The sequence below is a fragment of the Mustela erminea genome, chromosome 5 (assembly GCF_009829155.1).
Source record: "Mustela erminea isolate mMusErm1 chromosome 5, mMusErm1.Pri, whole genome shotgun sequence".
NCBI lineage: Eukaryota > Metazoa > Chordata > Mammalia > Carnivora > Mustelidae > Mustela > Mustela erminea.
This window is the reverse complement of record NC_045618.1, coordinates 81,845,283-81,872,968: the sequence shown is the minus strand read 5'-3', so window position 1 is coordinate 81,872,968 and position 27,686 is coordinate 81,845,283. Positions and strand designations below refer to the sequence as shown.

Here is a 27,686-nt window from a genome sequence, read left to right as displayed (position 1 = left end):
GTGTGTTTAATTACTGTCAGACATAACCTTTACCTTTTAAGTCAGAGTATATAGATACTACGTGATGTGAGGTCATAAGGCCACATCCAACAGTCATGATATATCTCTTATTTTCTTTTTACCCTCATCTCCACATAGTTTGGGTTAGGATATGTCCTTTTAAAAGTATTTTCTTGATGAACTCTCACCTTTTTTTGTCTTTTGTGTTTGTGAATTATCTCCCTTCACCTCCTGTTCAAAAGCTGCTGTGGGATTCTTGCTTTTTAAATATAGTAGGTGCTTGTTTAATGTACTAAATTCTGTATGGATGATGGTTTTTAGTATGAAAATGCCAAGACAAGAAGTGAAAATGAATTCTCACAATAGAGTAAGATTCTAGTGCCGGCTTTAGCAGAAGCACATAGACAACAGTGTAGGCTTCTAATAGGAAACATTACCACTTTTACCACTTTTTTTTTTTTTTAATCCTTTAGAGGGCCTTATTACTTTCTCTTAGTTTCAGTGCCTTTCTCATTGGAAAAAATCGCTGAATACTGCTTTTTTTTTTTTTAAAGATTTTATTAATTTAATAGAGAAAGAAGCAGAGGGAGAGGGAAAAACAGACTCCCTGTTGAGTAGGGAGCCTAATGCAGGACTGGATCCTAGGACCCCAGGGATCATGACCTGAGTGGAAGGCAGACAGTTAATTGACTGAGCCACGTTGATGACTCCTTTTTAAGAAGCAGAATTAAATGAGCTTCTTTCATCTTTTTCCATTGCTAATTATAGTATGCTTATAAGATCTGGAAATTGGAGTCACATAATGCTTTTAGTATGTGATAATGGTTTTTGCCTTTTTTTTTTTCCTTTTTCTTTTTTTCTAGTCAATACAAGGATGGCTCTAGGGACGCTTGGGTGGCTCAGTCAGTTAAGCTTTTGCGTTTGGCTTAGGTCATGATCCTGGGTCCTAGGATCGAGCCCCGCATTGGGCTCCCTGCTTGGCAAGGAGCCTGTTTCTCCCTCTCTCTCTGTCCTGCCCCCCCATACTCTCTTTCTTGCTCTCTTTCTCAAATAAATGAATAAAATTAAAAAAAAAAAAGAATGGTTCTATATCTGCAAATTAATAGACATGATACATTCCTTTAACATAATGAAGGGTAAAACCATACGATCATCTCAGTAGATGTAGCATTTGACAAAATTCAGCATCCTTTCTTTTTTTTTTAAAAAAAATCTTATTTATTTATTTATTTGACAGAGAGATCACAAGTAGTCAGAGAGGCAGGCAGAGAGAGAGGGGAAACAGGCTCCCCTGCTGAGCAGAGAGCCCGATCTGGGGCTCGATTCCAGGACCCTGGGATCATGACCTGAGCCGAAGGCAGAGGCTTTAACCCATTGAGCCATCTAGGCGCCCCTTCAGCATACTTTCATGATAAAAACTCAACGAAGTGTGCCTGGGTGGCTCAGTGGGTTGAAGCCTCTGCCTTTGGCTCGGGTCATGGTCCCGGGGTCCTGGGATCGAGCCCTGCATCGGGCTCTCTGCTCAGCGGGGAGCCGCTTCCTCCACTCTCTCTGCCTGCCTCTCTGTCTACTTGTGATCTGTGTCTGTCAAATAAATAAATAAAATCTTTAAAAAAAAAAAAAAAGAAGAAGCAACATACCTTAACATGATAAAGGTCATATATGACAAGACCACAGCTAATATACTTAAAGGGGGAAAATCTAAAAGCTTTCTTTTAAGATCAGGAACAAGACAAGGTTGTTCACTTGTCACTTTTATTCAGCTTAGAACCGAAAGTCTAACCAATCAAACCAGAAGGGGATAAAAAGTATACAAATTGGTAACGAAGAAGTAAAATTGCCACTGTTTGCACATGGCATGGTACTATATATAGAAAATCTTAAAGACTCTACCAAAAAACTATTAGAACTAATAAATTCGGTAAAGCCACAGGATAAAAAATTAATATACAGAATTCTGTTGAATTTCTATTAACTGATAACAAAGTGGTAGAAAGAGAAATTATGAACAGACACTTCTCCAATGAAGACATACAAATGGCTATCAGACACATGAAAAAATGTTCATCATCACTAGTCATTAGGGAGATTCAAATTAAAACCACATTGAGATACCACCTTACACCAGTTAGAATGGCCAAAATTAGCAAGACAGGAAACAACTTGTGTTGGAGAGGATGTGGAGAAAGGGGAACCCTCTTAAATGGTTGGTGGGAATGCAAGTTGGTGCAGCCACTTTGGAAAACAGTGTGGAGATTCCTCAAGAAATTAAAAATAGAGCTTCCCTATGACCCTGCAATTGTAGTACTGGGTATTTACCCCAAAGATACGGATGTTGTGAAAAGAAGAGCCATCTGTACCCCAGTGTTTATAGCAGCAATGGCCACGGTTGCCAAACTGGAAAGAACCAAGATGCCCTTCAACGGACGAATGGATAAGGAAGATGTGGTCCATATACACTATGGAATATTATGTCTCCATCAGAAAGGATGAATACCCAACTTTTGTAGCAACATGGACGGGACTGGAAGAGATTATGCTGAGTGAAATAAATCAAGCAGAGAGAGTCAATTATCATATGGTTTCACTTATTTGTGGAGCATAACAAATAACATGGAGGACAAGGGGAGATGGAGAGGAGAAGGAAGTTGAGGGAAATTGGAAGGGGAGGAGAACCATGAGAGACTATGGACTCTGAAAAACAACCTGAGGGTTTTGAAGGGGCAGGGGGTGGGAGGTTGGGAGAACAAGGTGGTGGGTATTAGGGAGGGCACGGATTGCATGAGCTCTGGGCATGGTGCAAAAACAATGAATACTGTTACTGTTACGCTGAAAAGAAATAAAAAATTAAAAACAACAACAACAAAAAACATACAAAAAAAACAGTGTTTACATTTGCACTAGAAAGAGTGAAATACCTAGGAATAAATTTAATCATGGAGGTGAGAGAACTGTATTTTGAAAATGAGAAAGCATTGATAAAAGAAACTGAAGGGGGTGGTGCCAGGGTGGTTCAGTGTATTAAGCCTCTGCCTTCAAATTGGGTCATAATCTCAGGATGCTGGGATCAAGCCCTGCAGTGGGCTGTCTGCTCAGTGGGGAGCCTGCTTCCCTGCCCCCCCCAACTTGTGATCTCTCCCCGACTCTGTCAAATAAATAAAATCTTAAAAAAAAAAAAGAAATTGAAGACGACACAAACAAATGGGAAGTTATACCATGTTTGTGGATTGGAAGAATTAATAGTCAAAATAGTCAAAATCTCCATACTCCATAATCAGGTTCTATAGATTGAGTGCAATCCCTATTAAAATATCAATAATCTATTTAACAGAACTAGAACAAATAATGGTAAAATTTTTGTGGATCCAAAAAAGACCCCAAATGGGTTATAGCAGTCATGAAAAAGAAGTACAAAACTGGAGGTTTTGGCAGTCCCATATTTTAAGACACATTGCAAATCTATAGTAATGACAACAGTGTGGTGCTGGCATAAAAATAGATTGACAGGATAGAGAACTCAAAAATGGTAAATTAATCTATGGCAGAGGAGGCAAGAGTATACAATAGAGAAAAGACAGCCTCTTTAATAAATGGTATTAGGAAAAACCGGACAGCTGCATGCAAAAGAATGAAAGGAGATCACTTTCTTACACCATACACAAAATAAACTCAAAATGGATTAAAGACCTAAATGTGAGACCTGAAACCATAAAACGCCTCAAAGAAAACATAGGCAATAATGTCTTGGACATTGATCTTAGCAACATTTTTCTAAATATGTCCCCTCAGGTAAGGGAGACAAAAGTAAGAATAAACTTGGGACTACATCAAAATGAAAGCCTTCTGCAGAGTGAAGGAAACAGTCAACAAAATGAAAAGACATCCTACTGAATGGGAGAAGATATTTGCAAATGATATGTTTGATAAAGGGTTAATGTCATATAAAGAACTTAAGACAACTGAACGCCAAAAAAATAAATAAAAATAATTAACAATCTGTTTTAAAAATGGGCAGAGGACTTGAATAGACATTTTTCCAAAGAAGACATATGGATGACCAAGAGACGTGAAAAGATGTTCACATTATTAATTAGGGAGATGCATAACAAAACCATAGTGACTTATCACCTTAGACCTGTCAGAATGGCTGATATAAAAAAGACAAGAAATAACAAGTGTTGGTGAGATGTGGAGAAAAGGGAACGCTTTTGCAGCATTGGTGGAAATGTGTAAATTGATGGAACCACTGTAGACAACAAGGTGGAAATTCATCAAACAATTAAAAATAGAAATACCATATAGTCCCAATAATTCCACTAGTGGGTATTTACCCACAGATGATGGAAATGCTAATTGGTAAAATTTATGCACCCCTATGTTGCAACATTATTTACAATAGCCAAGATACAGAAGCAACCTAAATATATCCACTGTTAGTTGAACAGATAAAAACGATGGAATATTACACTATGGAATATTTCTCAGGCATAAAAAGAGTGAGATCTTGCCTTTTGCGACAACATTGATACATCTAGAAGGTATTATGCTAAGTGAAATAAGCCAAAGAAAGACAAATACTATATGATCTCACTTTTATTTGAAATCTAGACAAAGTAAATTGAACAAACAAAAAAACAGAAAAAGAATCATAAATACAGAGAACTAACTGGTGGTTGACAAAGGTGAGGAGGTTGAGGGGATGGACGAAGTAGGTGAAGTGATTTAAGAGGTACAACTTCAGTTACAGAATTGGTAAGTTAGGGAAGGAAAACTCCCCATAGAGAATATAGTCAATAATACCGTTAGGGTGTTGTATGGTGACAGTGGTGGTGACTGCACTTATTGTGGTGAAAAAAAGAAAGTTGGTGCAGGCAAAAAACCTAATCAGAATTTCTTGAGGCTTTAAAAAAAAAAAAGCTCTTGAGGCTGTGTGATGAAATTGACATTTCGCTTTTGCTTTATAGTTCAAGAGAGTCATAAGTGCTACTTTCTCTTAAGGTATTAGACGGTTAGGTTCTGAATAGTTACCATTCCTCCTAGAGGTTTTTGTTTGTTTGTTTTGAAATTTGTATTTGGAAGTTTTATGTAGCTGTCTAACATCTCAGGTGTTAAGGAGTTATAGGTGATTTCTTTTTCTTTTTATTTCAGAGAGAGCGAGTGAGCAGTGGTGGGGTGGGGTGGGCAGGCAGTGGAAGAGGGAGAGAAAGAATCTTTTTTTTTTTTTTTTAAAGATTTTATTTACTTATTTGACAGACAAGTAGGCAGAGAGGCAGGCAGAGACAGAGAGAGGAGGAAGCAGGCTCCCTGCTGAGGAGACAGCCCGACTCGGGGCTCGATCCCAGGACCCTGAGACCACGACCTGAGCCGAAGGCAGAGGCTTTACCCCACTGAGCCACCCAGGTGCCTCAAGAGGGAGAGAAAGAATCTTAAGCTGGGCTAGATCTCACAACCCTGAGATCATGAGAAGAGCTGAAAATCAGGAGTCCAACTTTTAGCTTAACTGACCGAGCCACCCTGGAGCCCCCCCCCCCTTTTTTTTTAAAATTTGACAGAGATCACAAGTAGGAAGAGAGGCAGGCAGAGAGAGGGGGAAGCAGTCTCTCTCTCAGCAGAGAGCCTAATGCGGGGCTCGATCCCATGACCCTGAGATCATGAATTGAGCCGAAGGCAGAGGCTTTTTTTTTTTTTTTTAAAGATTTTATTTATTTATCTGACAGACAGAGATCACAAGTAGGCTCTCAGAGGCAGGCAGAGAGAGGAGTAAGCAGGATTTTCAAGGAGCCCAGAGCCAGATGCGGGGCTTGATCCCAGGACCCTGGGATCACGACCTGAGCTGAAGGCAGAGGCTGTAACCTACTGAGCCACCCAGGTGTCCCCGAAGGCAGAGGCTTAACCCACTGAGCCACCCAGGCACCCCCCCGCTTTTTTAAATTAAGGGTAATAGAGGAACACCTGGGTGGCTTGGTCAGTTAAGCATCTGCCTTCTGCTCAGCTCATGATCTCAGGGTCCTGGGATCTGGCCTTGAATCAGGCTCCCTACTTAGCAGGAAGCGTGCTTCTCCTTCTCCCTCCACTCTTCTCTGCTTGTACTTGTGCACTAGCACACACACACTCTCTCTCTCTCTAATAAATACATCTTAAAGTAAAGGATAATAGAGAAGAGCTTGTTTTGATGGCAGTGGTCATTTGTTAAACATTAAATATGTTTTTATTAATCAATTTGATTTAGCTGGTCTGCTGGCTCTTTCTATTAAAGAAATGAAGAGATCCTTATTTATTTATTTATTTATTTTATTTATTTGATAGAGATTACGAGTAGTCAAGAGAGGCAGGCCGAGAAAGAGAGGAAGGGAAGCAGGCTCCCTGCTGAGCAGAGAGCCCAATGTGGGGCTCAATCCCAGGACCCTGAGATCATGACCTGAGCCAAAGGCAGAGGCTTTAACCCACTGAGCCAACCAGGCACCCAAGAGATCCTAATTTAATGGGTTAAATTATTCAGCTGAATTTATTTGTTCTGATCCATTAATCGTAATTTAGGTTACTAAGTAACTTCCTTTTTCTTAATCAACAAATATACCTGTGGGTTATCTCAGCAAAAGCATTCTCCCCCATGTGGAAGTTAATTTTATTGTAATTACATGCATAATGGCAAGTGTCTCCATACCTATGATAGTCTCTTTATGCATTACTCTTTAGTGTGGTAGAGGGGCCTGACATGATAGGAGGGGCCAGGAAAAGATAGAGAGTTGCCTCTCTCAGAAATGAGACAGTTAAAAAGACAAAAATTTCCTCTCACAATAGAAAAATGACAGCAGAAAGTAATGAGTTCTTTGAAAATATGGTGGCTTTACTTAAACTATTTGCAGTATTGTGCTGTTATTGTTTCAAGAATTGAAAGAATTTGGAGTGGGTGTGTGGAATAGAAAAGATGTTAAATTCTTAAGTATTTCATAAAGAAAATGCTTTTGAGGTATTATTACTGTTTTTTGAAACAACCAGTATCTCATTTGGGGAAAAATATTTTATCTATTTATGAAAATAATATTTTTTAGTTCTTTGTGACTTATGTTAGGAAGTAGGTTCAGTTTTTATGTATAAAATTTCCTTTTATGATTATGTAGAAGTTACTAATATTAAGACTTTAAGATTATAAGCAAATAAATTGACTTACAGTTATGTTTATTTTTAAAATAATTGTGTTACCTAACAAAGTTTGGTTGACTGTTTCTATGCATTATAAAACTTGCTGTCATGTTTTCTTATTTTTGATTTCCTGTGTATCATTAGGAAAAAGTGAAAATAAATGAATCTTTTATATTTTTAGGCCCGGATAGCATTTTTGCAAGGAGAAAGAAAAGGTCAAGAAAACTTGAAGAAGGATTTAGTAAGAAGAATAAAGATGTTAGAGTATGCATTAAAACAAGAAAGGTTTGTGTACCTCATTTTCTTATATGTGTAATATAAAGTAGAGCAGTTTTCTTTTTTGTACTAGTGTACAGTGTATTTAAAAGCTCTTTGAAAGATATGAAACCCTGCCCAAAATACAAGATGACACTTTGATTCTTATATGGGAAAAGAAAAGATTTAAATCTTTATTTTTTAAAAGATTTTATTTATTTATTTGATTGGGGGAGCAGTGAGGGAGCAGAAGCAGACTCCCTGCTAAGCAGGCAGCCTGATGTGGCGCTCCACCCCAGGACCCCAGGATAACTGACTGAGCCACCCAGGCGCTCCAAGATTTAAATCTTCTTCCCCCCCCCCACCAAGATTTAAATCTTTAAAATTGAAATAATATCTTGTTACGGAATCTAGGTTTTGGGGTTTTTGTTTCTTTAAAGATCAGGAAAAATTTATCTTTACTCAGGTGTTTGTGTTAATTGGGTAATTTACATTTTTTTTCTTTCACAGCAGCGCACCCTTTTTTCTAACTTCCTTTGCAAGTAAAACTTAAAAACAGACAATTTGTATTATGTTTTATTTGTTATCAGAGAAATATATACCAGTATTAACTGTGTGGAAAAAGAGAAAGTATTTTCTTTAAACAATTTATTATTGAATTTTCAGGGCAAAATATCACAAATTAAAATATGGCACAGAACTGAACCAAGGTGATTTGAAAATGCCAACCTTTGAATCAGGTAAACTTGATTCTTCCATTGACCTTCTCCTGACCTAATTCAAGAAAAATTGGTTTAAGCTCATTTTTATGTAACAGCCATATTTTCTTCATTCTCATTTTGCTTTGATAGCGTTGGTTAGTCAGATTGTTGACTACTGTAATATTATCTAGTGTTTTGGGGGAAATAATAGATGAATAAAGTAACTAGCTTTATCTACATCTCAGTCCTGAGGTTATTTATCCTGTTTTCCTTGTGCTGAAACTTATGTAAAATTGTGGGTACATTTTTGGAATTAACTAGAGGTGAAAAGTAATGCAACAGTTCTTTCTGTGCTTGTAGGTAATCCTTATCCCATGTGAGCTAAAATTTTTATTACTACTAAGTTGTTTTCATGTGGAGAAGCTGTGATTAACAGTTTAATTCTGAAAATTGGAAATTTGATTGAATTTGAAAACCTCATAGGCAGCCAAATAAGGGTTAAGAGAAGGAAAAAAAATCTTCGCTTCATCTTGCACTATACTAAATTTTGCATCTGCTCTAAACTAAATGGATATTGAGGACAAGAGTACTATCTGATGAGCACTTATGCTGGGAAGAGACAGCTAGAATAGGAAAAGGCTAAAAGTTTACTAGTAAATTTAGGGTTCTGTATGATTACAATTTCAGTAGTCTAAACATCTAATTATGAGGATTATTTTGTTTTATACAAATTAGGAATATTATCACTTTTTTATTTCAGGTACATTTAGAACTCATACACATTTAAAAAAATTTTTTTTTAAATATTTTATTTATTTATTTGACAGGCAGAGATCACAAGTAGGCAGGGAGGCAGGCAGAGAGAGAGAGGGGGAAGCAGGCTCCCCGCCGAGCAGGGAGCCTGATGTGGGGCTCAATCCCAGGACCCTGAGATCATGACCTGAGCCGAAGGCAGGTCACCCACTGAGCCACCCAGGCACCCCTAGAACTCGTACATTTTGATGGTGCAGTTAGATTGAATTCTGTGCTGTTCTTGGATGCTGGTTATTAAGATAAGGAAAAAGTGTGTCTTTATTTGGATATGCAATATTTCTTCTCCTTCTATACTTGTACTATATCCAATAAAGTCAAAGTATATATGGTAGGGCAAATAAGTTTGTATGGACTTTTTTTTAGTTAGGTGGCACAGTAAATTTTAAAAATTTCATTGGTTTTTAGTTTGATATTAAATACTGTTAATGTTAAATACCTAGCAAAACACTTCATACATACAACTTGCAGTTGATTTAATTTTTCTATACTTAACTAATTTTACCATTTATTATATTTCAAGTTGTTGGCATACATAAAAAATTAAGGAAAAAAATATGAACAGCATGGGTTTCCTTTTTGTTTTTTTAAAGATTTTATTTATTTGCCAGAGAGAAAGGTAGGCAGCGAGGGAGTAGCAGGATCTCTGCCCAGTGAGGAGCCGGATGTGGGACTTGATCCTAGGACCCTGGGATCAGGACCTGAGATGAAGGCAGATGCTTAACCAACTGAGCTACCCTGGCATCCTGCATGAATTTCCTTTGATCTGGCTTTTCAGTGATTATGAAGATTTGATAATATGAAACCGTATTATGGCATAATCCTTGGAAAAGCAACAATAAATGATAAAAAGTTGGAAAGGTCTGTATATTTTGGGCCTTGTTTACTACAGTAGTCTTACTGCAGTTAGAGGGAGTAGAGTAGCTTCACGCAACCTAATGGATTCAGAACTTTTCTTTGACTCCTTTTCTTTCTAATGTGGTTAGAATAGTCACAAAATAAGTATTCACTTCCTAACTCAAGGGCTATCCCCCCTAACTTGATCTTCGTAAATGAGAAGAAGGTGACTAGTTGCAGCTGCCTTGTTCCTGGAGCTATAGTTAGAATTGGCTAGTTGGTTTCGGTACAATAGCTTGTAGAAAACAGACAGATCTCTATTGCCTAAGAGTAAGATTAAAAACAACTGTTTTGTCTGTATAAACTTGTCTGTATAAATTTGTCTGTATAAACTTGTTGTAGAACTCTTGACTTCCAGAGTATTTAGTATGTCTTGTTCTATTTCCAGTACATTTTATAACTATAAAATGGTTATTACATTTTGATCAGTTTGAAACCAAAGTTGTTGGCATTGTTTTGCTGTTGTGCTAGTTAATATTCATAGTCTCCTGTTAAGTACAAATACACTGAGAACATCAAATGTGGTGGAAACACCTTAATACAAATAGCACTTATTCCTCAAAATGAGGAATAAGTGACATCCAATTATTTTACTTACAGGAAACAACAATAGCAAAATAGATTGCTTTTATTGATGTAGCAAAACTTCATGGTGTTGAGCAGGGGAAAAAGACAAAAGGATGGGCTAAATACAGCATGCAAACAAAATGGAATGAAATTATTTACATCAAAGTATAGCTCAAGAGAGCTGTTGAACAAATTAGTATTGCCTTTTATATATGCACAAAATCAAAATGTAAAAAAGTGTAAAATATTGTCTTGACTGAAGTACAAGATGTGAATGTTTTTGTACCTGTGCCTCAGTAATACCAATATGTATATATATTCTAAACCTTACACTTATAGAAGGGGTTGTATCTAAATATGTAAAGAGCTCTTTTTCATGCCTTTAGGAAAAAAAAATCTGTAACAGGAGAAAAATAGGCAAAAGACTTGAAAAGGCAGCCCATAAGAGAAAATACCCAAATGGCCAATAAGTAGATGAAATGAGACTCAGTTTTATTAGTTATTGAGGACATACAACCAAAGTGCAGTGTATATAATTAGAGACCTATCAGAATGGCTAAAATAACATACAAAAGAGAAAAAAGGTGAAGTGTTGATGAGGATTTAGAACAACCATACCTACTGGGTTTGAGATTGAAAACTGATTGAACTGCTCTGAAAGTGGTTTGTCAGTGATACTAAAGGGAACATAGACATAGCGGCATGCTCTATGGCCCAGTATTTTGCTTCTAGGTATTCTACTCCTTAAAAGGCATACATATGTTCACCATAAGGCTTGTGTATAGTATGTTGTATTAAAAATCAGGAAACAACTTGAATGACCTGCAGTGTTAGAATGAGTACATATACTGTGTAATATTTTAGTATAGTGGAATGCTCGTTAGCAACAAAAGTAAACAAACTAACTACACTTGACAACATGGACAGGTAACATAAAACTGAAAATTGTGTGTATCAAGTTAAAAAATTAATCTAGGTTTTATAAATCAGGATAGTATTGATACCCTTTTTAGGAGCGTCTAGTGACTAGAAGAGGGCACAAGGAAAGCTTTTGGGGTGCTGATAAATGTTTTGTTTCTTCATTGAGGAACTGGTTACGTTGGTGTGTTAAAAAATTCATTGATCTATATGCTTCTGATGTACTTCAGGGATACCCTTAGCAGCATTATTTATAATAAGGAAAAGTAGAAACTAATGTCAACATTAGTGGACTCATTAAGTAGGCATATACTTTCTTTGGAATAACAGATAATCATTTTATGATATTAATCTATTTATTACTATCAAGAGAATGTTGAGAATATTCAAATACATTGAGAATATTCAAATACAGCTTATGCTACAGTGCACATATTGAACCCCTCTTTTTTTTAAAGAAAGAAGTTTATATATGTATTTTGAGATGAAAAATAGGACTAACACTATTGGTGAAAGGATTTGAGGCAGTTATAATTCTTCTAAAAATATATTTTTTCTCCAGTGGTTATGTATTATATGTAATTACACGGTAAACAAGTATAAATAGAAAAAGTTATAAGCAAAAATAAAGAGGCTATTAGGATGAAATAATTGTTTCTAGAAATCTTAGAAATTCATGTGTTCGTGGGAAGAATGAAAAGATGTTAATAATGGGTTAGGGTTAGAGAAGTAATGCCTGCTACCAGTATTTGTTCTCATGACTTTGAGGAGTATAGGAGCCTAACTGTGAGCCATGCTAAGGGTTCTCAACATTTAGTGTGAAGGCTGATCTTCTATGATCCTCTCTTCTCTGCTTGATTTTAATTTTCATAATAGGACTTTATAGGAAAGTATTTCTATAATATTGTTTGTGCTGATAATAAAGTTTTAAGTCTCTAGGATACTTTTATTTATTTTTTTTTTAGATTTTATTTATTTATTTGACAGACAGAGATCACAAGTAGGCAGAGAGGCAGACGGGGGTGGGGGGAAGCAGGCTCCCCACTGAGCAGAGAGCCCGATGTGGAGTTCGATCCTAGGACCCTGGTATCATGACCTGAGCCGAAGGCAGAGGCTTTAACCTACTGAGCCCCCCAGGTGCCCATCTAGGGATGCTTATTGAGAGCTTGACTCACTTCAGATTATAGTATTTTTTTTTTTTAAGATTTATTTATTTGCTTGAGAGAGAGAGAGTGGGGAGAGGGGCCCAAAGGAGAGAGAGGAGAGAAGCAAACCACCCACTGAGTATGTGCCCAGGATGGGGCTCTATCTCATGACCCTGAGATTATGACCCAGCCAAAATCAAGAGTTGGATGCTTAACTGGCTGAGCCAGCCACCCAGGCACCCCTGTATTATTTATTAAACTCTCTCTTAATGCTTATACTTGTATTCCAGAATAAAATATGACTTTTTAATTGTAGTAGAAACTATTTTCTGGTTTAAGTTTTAGTTCTCAAACTGAAGTTGATTATATGAAGTGTTGCTTAAAGTTAACTGATACAGACTCTAAGTTATTCAGTGGTTTTATATATATAAAGCTTCCAAGTGCTGATTTTGAATGCTTAAGTAAATATTAAATACAGCCTTTTGATTTTGAAAGCATTCAACCCAGCAGAATTCTGGTAGTGAAAAACATTTATTTTTTAGCATTTCATTTCAAAGCCTAGTATTTTGGTTTTTGAATCTCTAGTAGAGTTTATGTACTCTTGGGTTTTCCCAGTGTTAAAACAAGGAGGGTCATACCTGAGTTGTGTAAGTTATTGGGATAAATGCATTTAAAATGAGTGACCCACAGTAAATACTCAATAGTTGTTAATTTACTTCTGTTCTTTATAAAATATTTAGTTATATTTTGTGGGAATTTATCCCTGAGAGAACTTTGGCAATATTTTCTCAAGACTTGAAATAAAATGCGTATGAAATCATCTGGGTTTTTTTGTGTGTGTGTGTTAATTTTTAGAAGAAACCAAAGACACAGAAGCTCCCACAGCACCTCAGAATAGCCAGTTAACGTGGAAGCAAGGCAGACAGCTGTTAAGACAGTAAGTAATGGTTCATTTTCAGCTTTCTTTAAGGATCTAGGTATGAAAGTGCTTAAGTACTTTCATACCTAGATCACTCGCAAGTGAAAAATTGTTTGGTGATAATAGGACAGTATGTAGAGTTTTCAAATTGCTTTCTTGCTTTATTAGACTATTGGATCTTTTTAAAGTTTGTCTCCTCTGAATGTTCTTTTGAACACTACTCAGGATGATGTTTTCTTATTTGAGGGGTAGAATGTCATAAAAACTGGATGACTGGAAGGCAAGAATAAAAACAATATAGAGTTCATAGCTCAGGATACTCTCATTCCCATCAGTGCAGAATTCATAAACTTGGGTTACGTAGGAGTATTACTGGTTTCTAGAGGAATTCAACCAGTTATCTGAAACCTTTCATAAGTGGCTTGTCAAATCCTACTTTTTACTTGTATTTTTGAGGAACATTTTGATGTTTGAATTCTTTTTTTTAATGTTTGAATTCTTTGCTGTATTAGAAGTAATTATGTGGCATATCTTATTATCTTTAATCTATTTGTTTTTTGGCCATATGTTTTTAAAGCTTTGGTACCTGTGTACTACTAATATTCTGGGTAATTTACAATTATTCAGACTTCTCACCTATATAGATGATTAACTTCACTTCAGTAACCCAGTGAAATGTGGTGAGACCCTTCATCTTATTATTACCTAGAACTTACCTTACTCTGGAATATTCCATGATCCAACATTTGTCTTATATTCTACCTTTTCTACCCCAATTCCCATGTTGTTTGCTCTCTGACCTTATTTTGATTCTTACCTTAGATTCTTGACTACTTTAATTTCCCCCTTTGCCTCCTTTAGCTCTGGTTGGTTTTATTTTGTTTATTTGTTGATGTGGGCTTTTCTTGTTTTTATTTTTACCTAGTTCCAGCTTAGACCAATCATCCATCACCCTTTTGCTAGTACCCCTAGCTTTCTTGGTGCCCTCTCTTAACCCTCTCCCACCAGTCATTTTACTAAACCCACAGTATCCCACCCCCAGTTCAGTCTTGCTGTCTGCTTCTTCTGTTTCTAATTAAATCTTGGAGGAAAATCACAGAGTCCCCTGAATGTCTTTACATATTCTTAGTTTCCTGTACAAACATTGTAGAGAGCCTTTCTTCATAACCCTGGCCATGTCCTGCTCCCATTATAGATACTCTAAACTTTTACCATATCTCAGCCCATTCTCCCTTACTTATTAGAGCACCTCAAATTCTACTTCACTGAAAATATGAAGGCTGTCAGGTGAGAACTCCCTTAACTTTATGCTTTCCTTTCTGTAGATGTATTTAAACCTCAAATTTATCACTTTAGTTTCTGATGTTTCATTCAAAGTCTTGAAACTATCAGTCCAAACTCTTAGTGATTAAAACTTGAACAAGCTTTAGTAAAACAGATTAGTCTTTGGAAGGATGCTAGAGTAGCTAGCAGAATTGAAAAAAGTGCTGAATAACTTGAGTATCCAGAAGACAAGAGCTGACATATACCTGAGGTCTTCTTAGGGAATGGAAAAAATCATGATACGTTCTTATTCTCTGGTTTTCTTCTCCTCTGTATATCAGTTTTAATCTTTTCTCCTGAAATTCAGAATTGACTTACTTGATCAAATAAATGCCGGTGAGTCAATTATTTTTACCTAGTTGTGTGAGATCTTGGCTGCTCTTTCAGACCACATGGTTAGAGTGTGATGGCATTTGTTCCCCCAAAAAAGAGAATTGCAGTTTTTAGAAGAGTACAGTAACTGTAGAGAAATTGGTTGTACAGTATTTCTCTTATAAAAACCTAATGTTATTGCCTGGATTAATATTCTGTCTCTCCACATCTTACCCTGAGAATAGTTTATCTCTATAAACTGAGAACAGTTTATCTCTATAGTTTTCCTTGTTCATTTCTCAGCTGTGTATTCTGTTTTCTACTTCGATACCAGATGGAAGCTACTCACAAACATACTTAAGAAAGAGACTTTTTTTGTTCCTGTTTCATCTTTTGGAAGCATTTGACATTAACTCTTCATTCTTTTTTGAGCCTTTTTTCTTACTTAATCTCTGCTGTCATTTCCCATCCTTATTTCTCAAGTGCTTTCTTTTAATTTTCTTAGATTTTCTCTTATTTTTCTAGTCCTTTAAATGTCTGTGTCCCGAGGCTTTCTGTTCCAGAGTTTTTTCTCAGGGTAACTTCATTAAAATCCATGGCTTTAAATACCGCTGAACACTCATGACTCTCAAATCTATATACTGAGTTTAGTCTCTTCTGAGCTTTGACCTTTTTTATTATTGTGCCTAATAAATGTTGTCACTTTCATAGATACTACATGATTATGTGATAGTTACCGTATAAACCAGATTTGGACACCTTATTCTTCATTTCATTGACTAGAACCACCATCTATGTTAGAAATCTGAAAATTTTCTAAAATTCTTTTATCTCCATACGTTCTTTTTTTAAAAAATTACTTTATTTATTTATTTGACACAGAGAGAGAGAGAGAGAATCACAAGTAGACAGAGAGGCAGAGAGAGAGGGAGAAGAGGACTCCCCACTGAGCAGAGAGCCCGATGTGGGGCTCGATCCCAGGACCCTGAGATCATGACCTGAGCCAAAGGCAGAGGCTTAACCCACTGAGCCATGCAGGTGCCCATCTCCTTACATTCTGCTGCCATATTTATTTGTGCACCATGTCTCTAAGATTATATCTTGTTTATTTTTCTCACATTTATTAGCTTCAGTTTTATTTCTTGCTGTTCTAGTAGTATTCTAACCAAGTTCCCTATCATTGGCTTTCACCTAAAAATCTTTCATTCTTTGCCAGTAGTGTCTAAGACTCCTTTTAACATCCTTCCTTAGCCTGTCAAATGCTTCTAGAGGATATTCTTCATCACACAAAGCCGTTCATGACCCATTATGTATTATGTCATAATCTAGTCCCTTTTTCTTTTCAGATCTCATCCTGGATCCTAAGTTAGATATAAAGAAAGTTTCAGTACCAGATTTTAGGTCCTAGAAGAACAACTAACCTGTGCATCATCCTCTGGCTAAGAACCCAGGTTTTAACTTAGAATGTTGCAGTACTGAGGTTTAGTTCTACTCATTCTTTACCACTTCGTGGACTTTTTTTTTTTTTTTTTTTTTTTAAATATATCCTCAACTCCTAAAGCTTTTTAGGTTCTTGGGCTTTTTAGGTTTCACGATAATCGTCCCTCAATTAGTGTTAGCATACTATATGCTTTTTTAATTAAATTTTGGTTTATAATTGGCCTTGTTCTCTTACGAGTCTATAGAGAAGAAGGTTTTGTGGCAAAGGAAGAATATATTTTAGAGATTTATGGTTTTTTCTGAAATTCCTTGATAATGATTTTGAGTTAACAAGTTTATAGGTCTTAATATATGAGTTTAAATATTTTAAATTTTCTCTTGTAGATATCTTCAGGAAGTAGGTTACACAGATACAATATTAGATGTACGGTCTCAGCGGGTAAGGTCATTACTTGGACTGTCTAATTCAGAGCCAAATGGATCAGTAGAAACAAAGAACTTAGAACAGATCCTGAATGGAGGCGAATCTCCTAAGCAGAAAGGACAAGAAATCAAAAGGTATGGTTTGTACTTATTGGTTAACATTGGTCATATAATGGATACTATGAATCTCTTTAACATGTTACTTTTGTTAATTTTTAAAGCAGGTAGAGTTCAGATTTAAAGACTTTTTCCTTCCTGCGTGGTACCGTGGGCAAATTTAAATTGATCTCTCTTAACTTTTGATACCAAGAAATCGGCTATAGTTCTGAAATAGGTGCAGATTTAAATTTCAGTTTAAGAGTAATTTCATGTAGTTCAGAGCTACTTTAACATCCTGATTTAAATTTTTGATAGGGTACTTTCAATAAATTATAATGGTACTCTATAACTAGAGTAGTAATGGTCATTTACACACAAGTATGAAAGAAACAAGGTTTTGTGTTATGTTTGCTGTCAGAAAGCGATCAGTTAATACTTTTTAAAATTTAGTGTCTTTACTGAGATAAAATTCTCATACTATACATTTCTGCCATTTAAAGTATGTAGTTTATTTTTAGGATATTCAGTCTCTCAGCCATCACCACAATCTTAGTTTTGAAAATACTCATCATTCCCAACAGGAACCCCAAACTCATTGGCCAACATTCCCCATTCTGCTCTGTACTCATTTCACTGCCAACCCCAGGCAACCACTAATCTACTTTGCTTCTATAGATTCCCTATTCTGAACATTTCATATAAACAGTTATTTTGTGAGTGGCTTCTTTACCTTAGCATAATGTTTTTTAAGCTTCATCCATGTTTCAGTAATTCATTCCTTTTTATTGCCAAGTAATACTCTGTTCTATTGATATATCACATTTTGTTTATCCATTCCTTGTCAAGGAAGTTCCAAACTCATATCCAAAGTGGGTAAACTATTTTACATTCCCACCAGAAATTTCTTCATGTCCTCATCATCTTTGATGTTTTTTGTCTGTCAGACGCATCTTTGGTTAATACAGACTTGATAAATGCGGGTGTTAATAAGTAGGTAGAATTTTTTTTTTAACCATTAGATGTCACCTTGAAAACATAGGTTGGAAGGACGAAGAAGAGAAAAAGAGAATGGGAAGAAACAAAATGAGTTCCTTGAGTTCCTTTAGAGCTTAAGAAATGAATGCTATGTATTGTTTATAAACTAGCATTATTTCTTACCTTAGCTATATTTCATGACATTACGCTTTTGTTTAAAACATGTACTGAAAATTTCAAGTTAACATAAACCTTTGCTTTAAGGGTTCTATTTCTGAGAAATAAGGCCTCTTCAGTAACATTTGACATCAAATAGAGCTCTTATTTTCTTTACTCTGGATTTCAGGAAGCACAGAATATTTTTGTGGTATAAGAGAAAAAGCAAAAGTATTATGCATTTTTAAGCTTGTTAGCTAATCAGGCTGAGTAGTTCATAGAATTTATAAATATTTAGAGGAATGCACTTTAGCACACCTGAATCTGAATTAAATTTCCACACCAGACTTAATCTTCTTGTAAAGCTCCTTGCCTTTCCAAGATTAAGACTTTAATAGGTTTCTTTTCTATTGTGTTTAAAAAAAAAAAACACATAACATGAGATCTATCCTCTTCACAATTTTTAAAGTGTATAGTGCAGTATTGTTAACCGTAAGGACAATGTTATAGAGTACACCTCTAGAACTTTTTAATCTTTTATGACTGAAACTCTGTACCTATTGAATAGCAACTCCCTATTTCCTCCTCCTACCAGCCCCTGGCAGCCACCATTCAACTCTCTGTTTCTATGAGTGACTACTTTAAGTACTTCATGTAAGTGGAATCATGTAGTGTTTGTCCTTCTTTGACCACCTTATTTCACTTAGCATAATGTCATGAAGGTTTAGCATGTTGTAGCATATGACAAGATTTCCTTCTTTTTTGGCTAAGTAATATTCCATTGTATGTATATACCACACTTTCTTGTTCCATTCATGTGTCCACAAATGTTTAGGTAATAGTTGTTCTTAATCAAGGCTGACTTCCATCTTAATGAGTATACTTACGTATTCTGAATCTGCACTAATGCAGGTATGTGGGGTTCAGCTATTATTCGGGCCTTTGAAAACTAGGAATGAGAAAAATGATCTAACATGTTGAGATTTTAGCAGAAGGATGTTTATCACATTCTTATTTATAATAGTAAAAAGTTAGAAGTAATCTTATTGTTTAACAGTGCAGTGGAAAATTTTAGATCATATTATTAGAGGTTTAATGGTTTAGAATGTGAATTCTGAGGAGGACTGACTAGGTTTAAATTGTGACTTTGCCACTTATTAGTTATGACTCTGGGCAAGGTACTTAACCTTCCTGTGCCAGTTTCCTCACTGGTAAAATAGTGATGGTAGGGTTAATGTGAAGAAGAAATGAATTAATAGGGAAGCGTTTAGAACATAGTAAGTGCTAGTTGTGGTGGAATACTGTGTATCCTATTGAAATGTGACCCTCCCAGGGTAATGTTTACTAGATTCCGCTGAGTGAATGTCACTCTTGTATTTGTTCGTTTATTGGGGAGGGGGTGTTTTGAATGCACAGTGCATCATGTCACAAAGCATCTACTTTATGAGGATTCAAGGAGCACAGAGTTCTCTTAGATCTTGCAACAGGAAATCTTTGCTGCTTCTTAGTAATTGGTTTGATTTACCTGCGAACCTCCAGTAGTTGCTCTCTCTCTTTACTCTGTTTGGATTCTTGCCATATTTGTGCCCTGCAGACGTGCTCCCTCACCCCCGGCTGACTTTTCGCCTTTTACTTAGCCAACCTTGCCCTTGGCCTCCGTTTTATTTTCTCTTCATCTGGACATTATAATTTTGTTTTTTACAGATTTTATTTATTTATTTGAGAGAGAGTGAGAAAGAGCATGAGAGTGGAAAAGATCAGAGAGAGAAGCAGACTCCCCGTGGAGCTGGGAGCCCAATGTGGGCCTTGATCTTGGGACTCTGGGATAATGACCTGAGCCGAATGCAGTTGCTTAACCAACTGAGCCATCTTAATTTTCTTATTCTGTTGATTTTCTTTTTACAGTGAGAGAGGATAGTAAATACATAGTTGGCAATGAAAAAAAAAACTATTACAAAATCCATAGACAGAGACTTTTGCTTAAGCATCATGGATTTAAAAAGGTGCATTTTAGTTATGTGCCTTCTGGAACCTCTGTTAAAATTACAGTTAAAGACTTTTTAAAAACGCATTAACGCAGAAGAACAAAAAACTGAATATGTAGAAAGAATGCGAAGATGTACCATACATCCGGATAGGGTGAGTTTAACAATTTGAAAAGTTGGCAAGAGTATGGAGGATATACTGTTCATCAGATAGGGAACATTTAACAGTTTTGGAGGGGCTGGAAAGAAAATGTAGGAATATCACATGCTTTAAATCTAGGGATATTCAGGAGCAATAATAAAAGGAACAAGCCAAATTAAAGTCTTAAAATGGCAGCAAAGCTCTAACAGCTAAGGAATTAGAAGTATCAGATACATCTGGATTGGGTTTAGAGAGGGTTATGATTGGAGTATTGGTTTAAAGTTTATGTAAGAGGTTGTTAGAATCTCAGATCTCTTTTACCTATGTAGTAAGCTAAACATTCCTCCACCTGTGGTGGTGTATTTTCCAGTGAAGTTCCATGATTTTTGATTTCTTAAGATATAAAGCAACTCTAGGATAGAATCTACTTAACTGGAAACAGGAGGATTATCTGAATCTCCAGCTGAGCGGTGAGACTCTTGTTCTTCTAGTATTTGGCTTCTGGTATATTGGCAGTGGGTCTTACATCCCTTCTAGGCAGAATGTTGAAATTTATCACATAAATAGGAAAGACTTAATGATACTAACAATTGGGATCTGCCAGTGAAATGGTGAGGCTCTGTCCTTTCATGCAGAAGTGAAGCCAGTCACTTTGGCAAACCTCACCCGTGTACTCAGTACATATAGTTAGCCTTTGGTGCCTCACTCTTAAAGGTGAACATTTCAGGAGAGACTTTACTACGGAAATTGGAAACCAGGGAACCAAAGAAAAAAGGAACTCAAAACAGGGAGCAGATTTTCAAAACTATAATTACTCTTCTGAAAAGATTGAGAGAAGATAATACCTCTACAAAACAAGTGGGATGTTATTTAGTGATGGACATTAAGGAGGGCATGGGGTGTAATGAGCGCTGGGTATTATATAAGACTGATGAATCACTGAACTCTACCTCTGAAATTAATAATACACTATATGTTAATTAATTGAACTTAAATTTTAAAAGCTCTAAGAAAAGGTTCAATCAGAAATCAAAAAAGAGCTGTTAGAGATTAAAAGGTGTGATAGAAATAATTTCCATATAAAACTTGGAGGATAAGATTGAAGAATCACCCCCCCCCCCACCTCCACCCTCTGAAAAGAGAAAAGGGGAAAGAAGAAAGTAGGACTGAAAAGAGGTAAATTCAAAGATCAGTAGGGCCAACATTTGACTAGGAGTTCCAGAGAGAACAGGTAAAATGGTCTTGAAAAAATATTAAATTAGTAATAAAATTTTCTGGAATAAATTTATAGATTGTTAATTTTCAAGGATGTTTCCAGATTGAAAGGATTCGTTTCAATTACACTATAAAATTAGAAAAAAAAAAAAAAAAAAAAAATTCAAAGGCCATCATCATGAATGCTAAAAAGAAGCATCTCAAAAGAAACAGTATGTTAGCATGCAAGTAGGGTAAAGTCTCAGACCTTTCATAGTCTGTGGTGGCTTTAATTTTCATTTTCCTGAAGAATAATGATGTTGACCATGAGTTGATGCCATCTATGCATCTTTTGATACAGTGTCTGCTTGAATAATGTTCCCATTTTTTATTGTTTTTATTTGTTACTGTTATTTAACTGTTCTTTATGTATTATGGATACAGGTTGTCTTCATAAAATATATGACTTGCAAATATTCTCTTCCAGTCTGTATGCTTTTCTTTAAGTTCCCCAACACTGTCTTTTGAAGAACAAAGTTTTTTTTTTTTTTTTAAAGATTTTTATTTATTTATTTGATAGAGAGAGATCACAAGTAGGCAGAGAGGCAGGCAGAGAGAGAGGGGGAAGCAGGCTCCCCACTGAGCAGAGAGCCCGATGTGGGGCTCGATCCCAGGACCCTGAGATCATGACCCTGAGCTGAAGGCAGAGGCTTAAACCACTGAGCCACCCAGGCGCCCCAGAAGAACAAAGTTTTTAATATTGGAAAGTCTGATTCATTTTCTTTTATGAATTGTGTTCTATTTGTCTTTTAAAGCCATCCATGTGTATTGCTGTGATGAAATACAATTTTAAAGAGATGCCTGGGTGGCTCAGTTGGTTAAGTGTCTGCCATGGGCTTGGATCATGATCCCACGATCTTGGGATCAAGTCCCACATCAGGCTCCTTGCTCAGCGAGGAGCCTGCTTTTCCTTCTGCCTCAGCTTCCCCTGCTTGTGTTCTCTCTCTCTCCCCCTCCTCTTTCTCTCTGACAAATAAAGTCTTATTTAAAAAATATAGTTTAAAAAAAATACAGTTTTAGAAACTTAAAACATGATTTTCACTTTAGAGACATCTCTCTTTTTTTTTAATTTTTAAGATTTTTTTATTTATTTGAGAGAAGGAGAGAACTAGAGGGAGAGAGAGCAAGCATAAGTGGGGGGGATAGAAGGAGAGGGCGAAGCAGGCTCCCTGATGAGCAGGGAGCCCAACATAGTACTTGATTCCAGGACTGTGGGATCATGACCTGAGCCAAGGGCAGACACTTAACTGACTGTGCCATGCAGGCGCCCCTATAGACAGACATTTCTATCCAAGGGACAATACTACTTAATTTGTGAGAGTTTGAAATGGAATTCTCATATCTTAAATGTACTAGTTTCTATTTTTCTGTCATTAATGTACCAGTTTTGCCGCTTACCTTTTTGCTTTTCATTTAATCCCCAGATGTTAAGGCATACTGTAAATATTGAGCTGAAAGTGTGTGTTGTGTTACTGTATCTTTGTTTTACTGATTTGTATTTGGAAAAACATCTCTCTCTACATTCAGTTTTTATGCAGGTCCTTAAACAATGAGCTGGATTAGGTAGAGTATATAGAGACCTATTAAAATCCATGCTATGTTAAAAAATAGTCTGAATTAGGGTGGCTGGGTGACTCAGTTGGTGAAGTGTCTTATTCTTTTTTTTTTTTTAAGATTTTAGTTTATTTTAGAGAGGGGGGTATCTGCCCTCAGGAAGAGGGAGAGGGAGAATCCCAAGCAGACTCTGCACTTGTGTGGGTCTGATGATACAGGGGTTGATCTCACAACCCTGAGATCATGCCCTGAGCTGATACCAAGAGTCAGATGCTCACCAGACTGAGCCACCCAGGTGACCCTGTCTTCTGTTGATTTCAGGGTTGTGAGAATCAAGCCCTGCATTGGGGGCTCCGCACTGGACATGGAGCCTGCTTAAGATTCTCTTTCTCTCTCTCTCTTTGCCGCTCCAGGCCCTGCCCCCTTCAAAAAAAAAAGTCTGAGTTGTATTTTAGATTGTTACTCTTTTTGGTACCAAAAGATCATCTAGTTCAACCCAAACAGTTTACAGGTAAAGAAATTGCAGCTAAAAGGTTTAAGTGACTTGGCCAAATTCAGTCATCTAGATAATGGTAGAGCAGAGACTTTTATTGTGTAAGTCTTTGTTGGGCTGAAATTTTCACTGTTCTCTTGCTTTGTTACTAGATATTAAATAGCTATTTGAAAACCCTTTTTTGTACATAGAGAAGGGACTAAATTATAGTTTAAAAATGACTTCATAGGTAGATTAAAATAGACGATCGTTATTACCTATTAATTGAATGATTCTAAAAGACTTGAAGAAAGTATTTCTTTAGTATATTCAGAATCCTGTTTTGTAGGTAAGAAAGTCTGTGAAATGGATTGGAATATCTGTATCTGATTTGCCCCATAATTTTAAATCTGGGCAGATTTTAGTCTTCAGACATTTGGACCTCTGTAAGAGGTTGTAGAGCTATAAGAAATGTTAAGTTTACTTGCTTGCTTATGGTGGCTTTATTTTGAGAAATAATACCACATTTGAGTGTCTGTTACTATAAGATTTTGACACAGTAATTACTCAAAGAGAAACTTAACAAAACAATCACTTTTACTTTAGTCAGAAAACAATCTTCAAAACATTATTTTCTTGGGTAAAATACTTAGGCAATATATTATAAATAGGTTATCATTTGAATCTCTATACTGGTTTCAAGTACTGTTTTAAAATAGGAAACAAAGAAATATTAGAATTAACCATTGGAATATTTGGATTCATCTTTGTCCCCTTTGACAGGCCCTCTGGTGATGTTCTTGAGACATTCAATTTTTTAGAAAATGCTGATGACAGTGATGAAGAAGAGGAAAATGACATGATTGAAGGCATCCCAGAAGGAAAAGATAAACATCGGATGAATAAACACAAAGTAGGAACTCAGTTTTTAATTTTTTTGGCTAAAGTACATATACACATGTATTTGGAGTAGAAATTTTCAAGATATCTTAAGTTACATTAGAAGTGATGGATTATTTTTTATTTTATCATCTCGATTGAAAGTTTTATATATTGTCAGTTCTCACTATTACCCACCTATATTAGAAATTATTATTTGCTGTATCATTCACTAAATGGCAAAAAGGGGTCTTTTTTTAATAGAACTAGTCTGGCACTTTGAAACTTAAAAAAAAAAAAAAATCCACCTTATCCACTCCTGCTACAGTTAAGAATCACTGCTGACGTCTGTCTTTTCGTGTACAGTACACAGGTGATAAATAAAGTGAAGCTGCAGTGGGGATGCTCCCACTCTGGGGGAGGGACTAAACTATAGGTTATAAATGTATGTGTCTACATTCTTGTTCTTTGATAAGGATTAATAAAAGTTTACTTTTCCTCATAATCTAAGAAACTGAGTTATCAATTTTATCAGTGATGTGGGTTAGCTATAAGAGTATACACAAATTAGATGATCCATTTATGAATTACCACAGTAGTATAGAGTATTTCATGTATCTAAAAAAAAGTACATGGGTTAAGTTTTGTTTTCTTGGGATATTATAATAATGTTCTTGTTCCTTAAAAGTTTTTAGGCTATTAAAGCAGTTTTCAGCCTTCCTTTCACATTTCATGTATGCGGCATACTCATGTGTGTAACATGGGTAAATGGAGAGATCCCCCCTCCTTTTTTTTTCCTTGGGAGGCAAAGCACCATTATTATCACAGCTATTGACTTAAGATCAGTTAATATTCTTATTATATTAGTCATGCCAGAACCTTGTGAATTATGGACTACATGTGCAGTTCTCAGTGAGTGAAGTCAGTTTAACACAGTGTATTATCAGAATGTAAGTGAGTAAAAGGACTTATAAATAGGGGTAATTGTGATCCTATTCTAATTAAAGAAGTGAACTACTTTGGATTATTATTTTAACCATTTTTTAGCGACCTTTTTTTTTTTTACTACCAGATTACTTACATCACATCTTACAGTAATCTTCACATGACACTGTTAAGAAATTTATATTTGCCATTTATATGCATATATTTGGGGATTGGTGAAATAAATGGAAAATCTAAAATTTTGTATAAGTAATTTAAAAATTGGAGTGCAAATATAAAGATAATTGTGCGAAATCATATAAAGGACCACTTTAAAATCTAGGATAAAAGTAATTCTTGGCTTATGTTCCATTTTCAGATAGGTAATGAAGGTTTAGCTGCTGACCTAACTGATGATCCTGATACTGAGGAAGCACTGAAAGAATTTGATTTTTTAGTGACAGCTGAAGATGGTGAAGGAGCTGGAGAAGCACGGAGTTCAGGGGATGGCACAGAATGGGGTAAGGTGATAAAGAAATATGGGGGCGGGAGAATAGCCTTTAAGGATATATTGGTATTGAATATTATACGTGGAATGTGAGTATTTGAATGTATGGTGGCAGTTGAACGAGAACAAGGGGAAGTGGTCTTGAATAATCTCAGGGTATTTTGTACCAATTTATTTAGATTTGGTGACAAAACTATTGTTTAATATATGCCTTTTGGTGGATTTTGATTTTTGGAACTTACCTTGAGTTAAAGTTGAAAGAAATCCAATTTTTTTCCTCTTAGCAAATTAAAAAAAAAAAAAAAGCACATCTATGTAGTTTTAAGCATTCCCATTATTTAATTTGGTAATGAATCTAGGTTTAAAGATTTAACTCTTGTTATGCCCATACAATGTTACCTGACTTATTGCTAGAAAGTAATAAAGCTACTAATCTTGAATTACAGCTTTACATTGAACAAGGTTTAGTGAATGTATTAAACTTTACTACATATATTTACTAGTATGCATATGTTAGGGCCTAGCCTTTGGAAATGATACATAATGCTAATAATAATCCAGCTATAACTGAAAGGAAACAGTTCTATTTATACAGGATTTAAAACTCCATTAGAAAATAAAAGTATAAACATTTATTAAGATAATAACTTAGGTCCACTCTGTTGTTCATTCAATCAGCTTCGAAAACCAGCATGTTATCTGGCAGGTAGAACTCACACTATGTTTATAGAGCTTTATTGGAGAAGGTTACTAAGTACCTTATTGCACATTTTAAAGGAACACCAAAGTTGCTTAGTTACTAGCAGGAGGAGTTATCATTAACTACTTAAAAACTACTTTGATGATGGGGAACACATATTATTTAAAAATGCCTCATTTGTGTACTGAAACTGAATTTACTAATAGCAGGAGAAACAAAACCTAAGAGGTAATGTAATTATTTACTATCCTGATAACAATTTAAGCACTTAAAAATCTGAGTTTTGTTACTTGCTTTCTTACTGATTATAATTCTTAAGCATCGTTTCGGACCTTTACTTATCTCTTCTTCTATGTGGAAAGAGAAGAGGCACATTAGTGGAAAATGCGAAAAAAAAATTCAGAATTACCTTCTAGACTTTGAATATACATTTTTGTACTTACTATTTGAAAATGGCTATATTCTAGTTTACTTTTCTTAAGAATTAGCCTTGCTCAGGGGGCACAATAAAAGTATAAAAGTTTTCTTTAAGCTTCTTTGTGCAACCCATTCAATGTTAGAAATACCTAATTTTTTCCCAGTAGATTCTAAAGTACTGTGCCCCCCCGCCCCGGGTTATTTTATAATTATATAAGTACATTTAAATTATATAAGTATATAATTATTTTGTAATTCGTGTATTTTAGGAGTTTAGAAACCCTTCTTCTGTGAAGAAGAAATTAAAAATAACGTATAATGCCACTGTGTAAGGAGAATCATGCTTAACATTTATATATGTGTATCTGTCTTTAACAAAGGATTTTGCTTAGTTCCAGTTTATAACCCACACTTTTTTACCTAATACATTGTTCTTCTGCAGCGACATTTTTAATAGCCTCATAATATTCTGTCAGTATGTTCCATTATTTAATTGGGGTCTTACTGATGAACATTTAGATTATTTTCATTAAAGAAAATAATCAGCAGTTTTCAAATATCTACATAGCTAATGCTTGGTATATAACCATTCCTGCTTTCTTTGCCTAAAATTGCTAGAATTTTAACTGTCAAAAGAATATACAAAAATTTCAGGAATTTAGTTTGTATAAAATGGCATTATTTCTTTAATAATGAAATGCTATATTCTGTGTAGTCGATTGGTCCTTCTGTCCAAAGGCTTTTGGCTCTAGAGCAGTTTGAAAAGCA

The 27,686-nt window shown here is 35.6% G+C and overlaps 1 protein-coding gene across 3 annotated transcripts in view; it reads left to right on the top strand.

Moving 5' to 3' along the window:
• The window catches only part of STRN3 (striatin 3), a 114,087-nt gene that overhangs the window by 47,367 nt on the left and 39,034 nt on the right, over window positions 1–27,686 (top strand). For all 3 annotated transcript variants that reach the window (XM_032341481.1, XM_032341479.1, XM_032341480.1), the window contains exons 2-7: window positions 7,325–7,428; window positions 8,065–8,138; window positions 13,292–13,373; window positions 16,815–16,988; window positions 24,274–24,403; window positions 25,673–25,814. In XM_032341481.1, coding sequence (XP_032197372.1) covers window positions 7,325–7,428; window positions 8,065–8,138; window positions 13,292–13,373; window positions 16,815–16,988; window positions 24,274–24,403; window positions 25,673–25,814 — 706 coding nt within the window. The remainder of the gene's footprint in view (window positions 1–7,324; window positions 7,429–8,064; window positions 8,139–13,291; window positions 13,374–16,814; window positions 16,989–24,273; window positions 24,404–25,672; window positions 25,815–27,686) is intronic.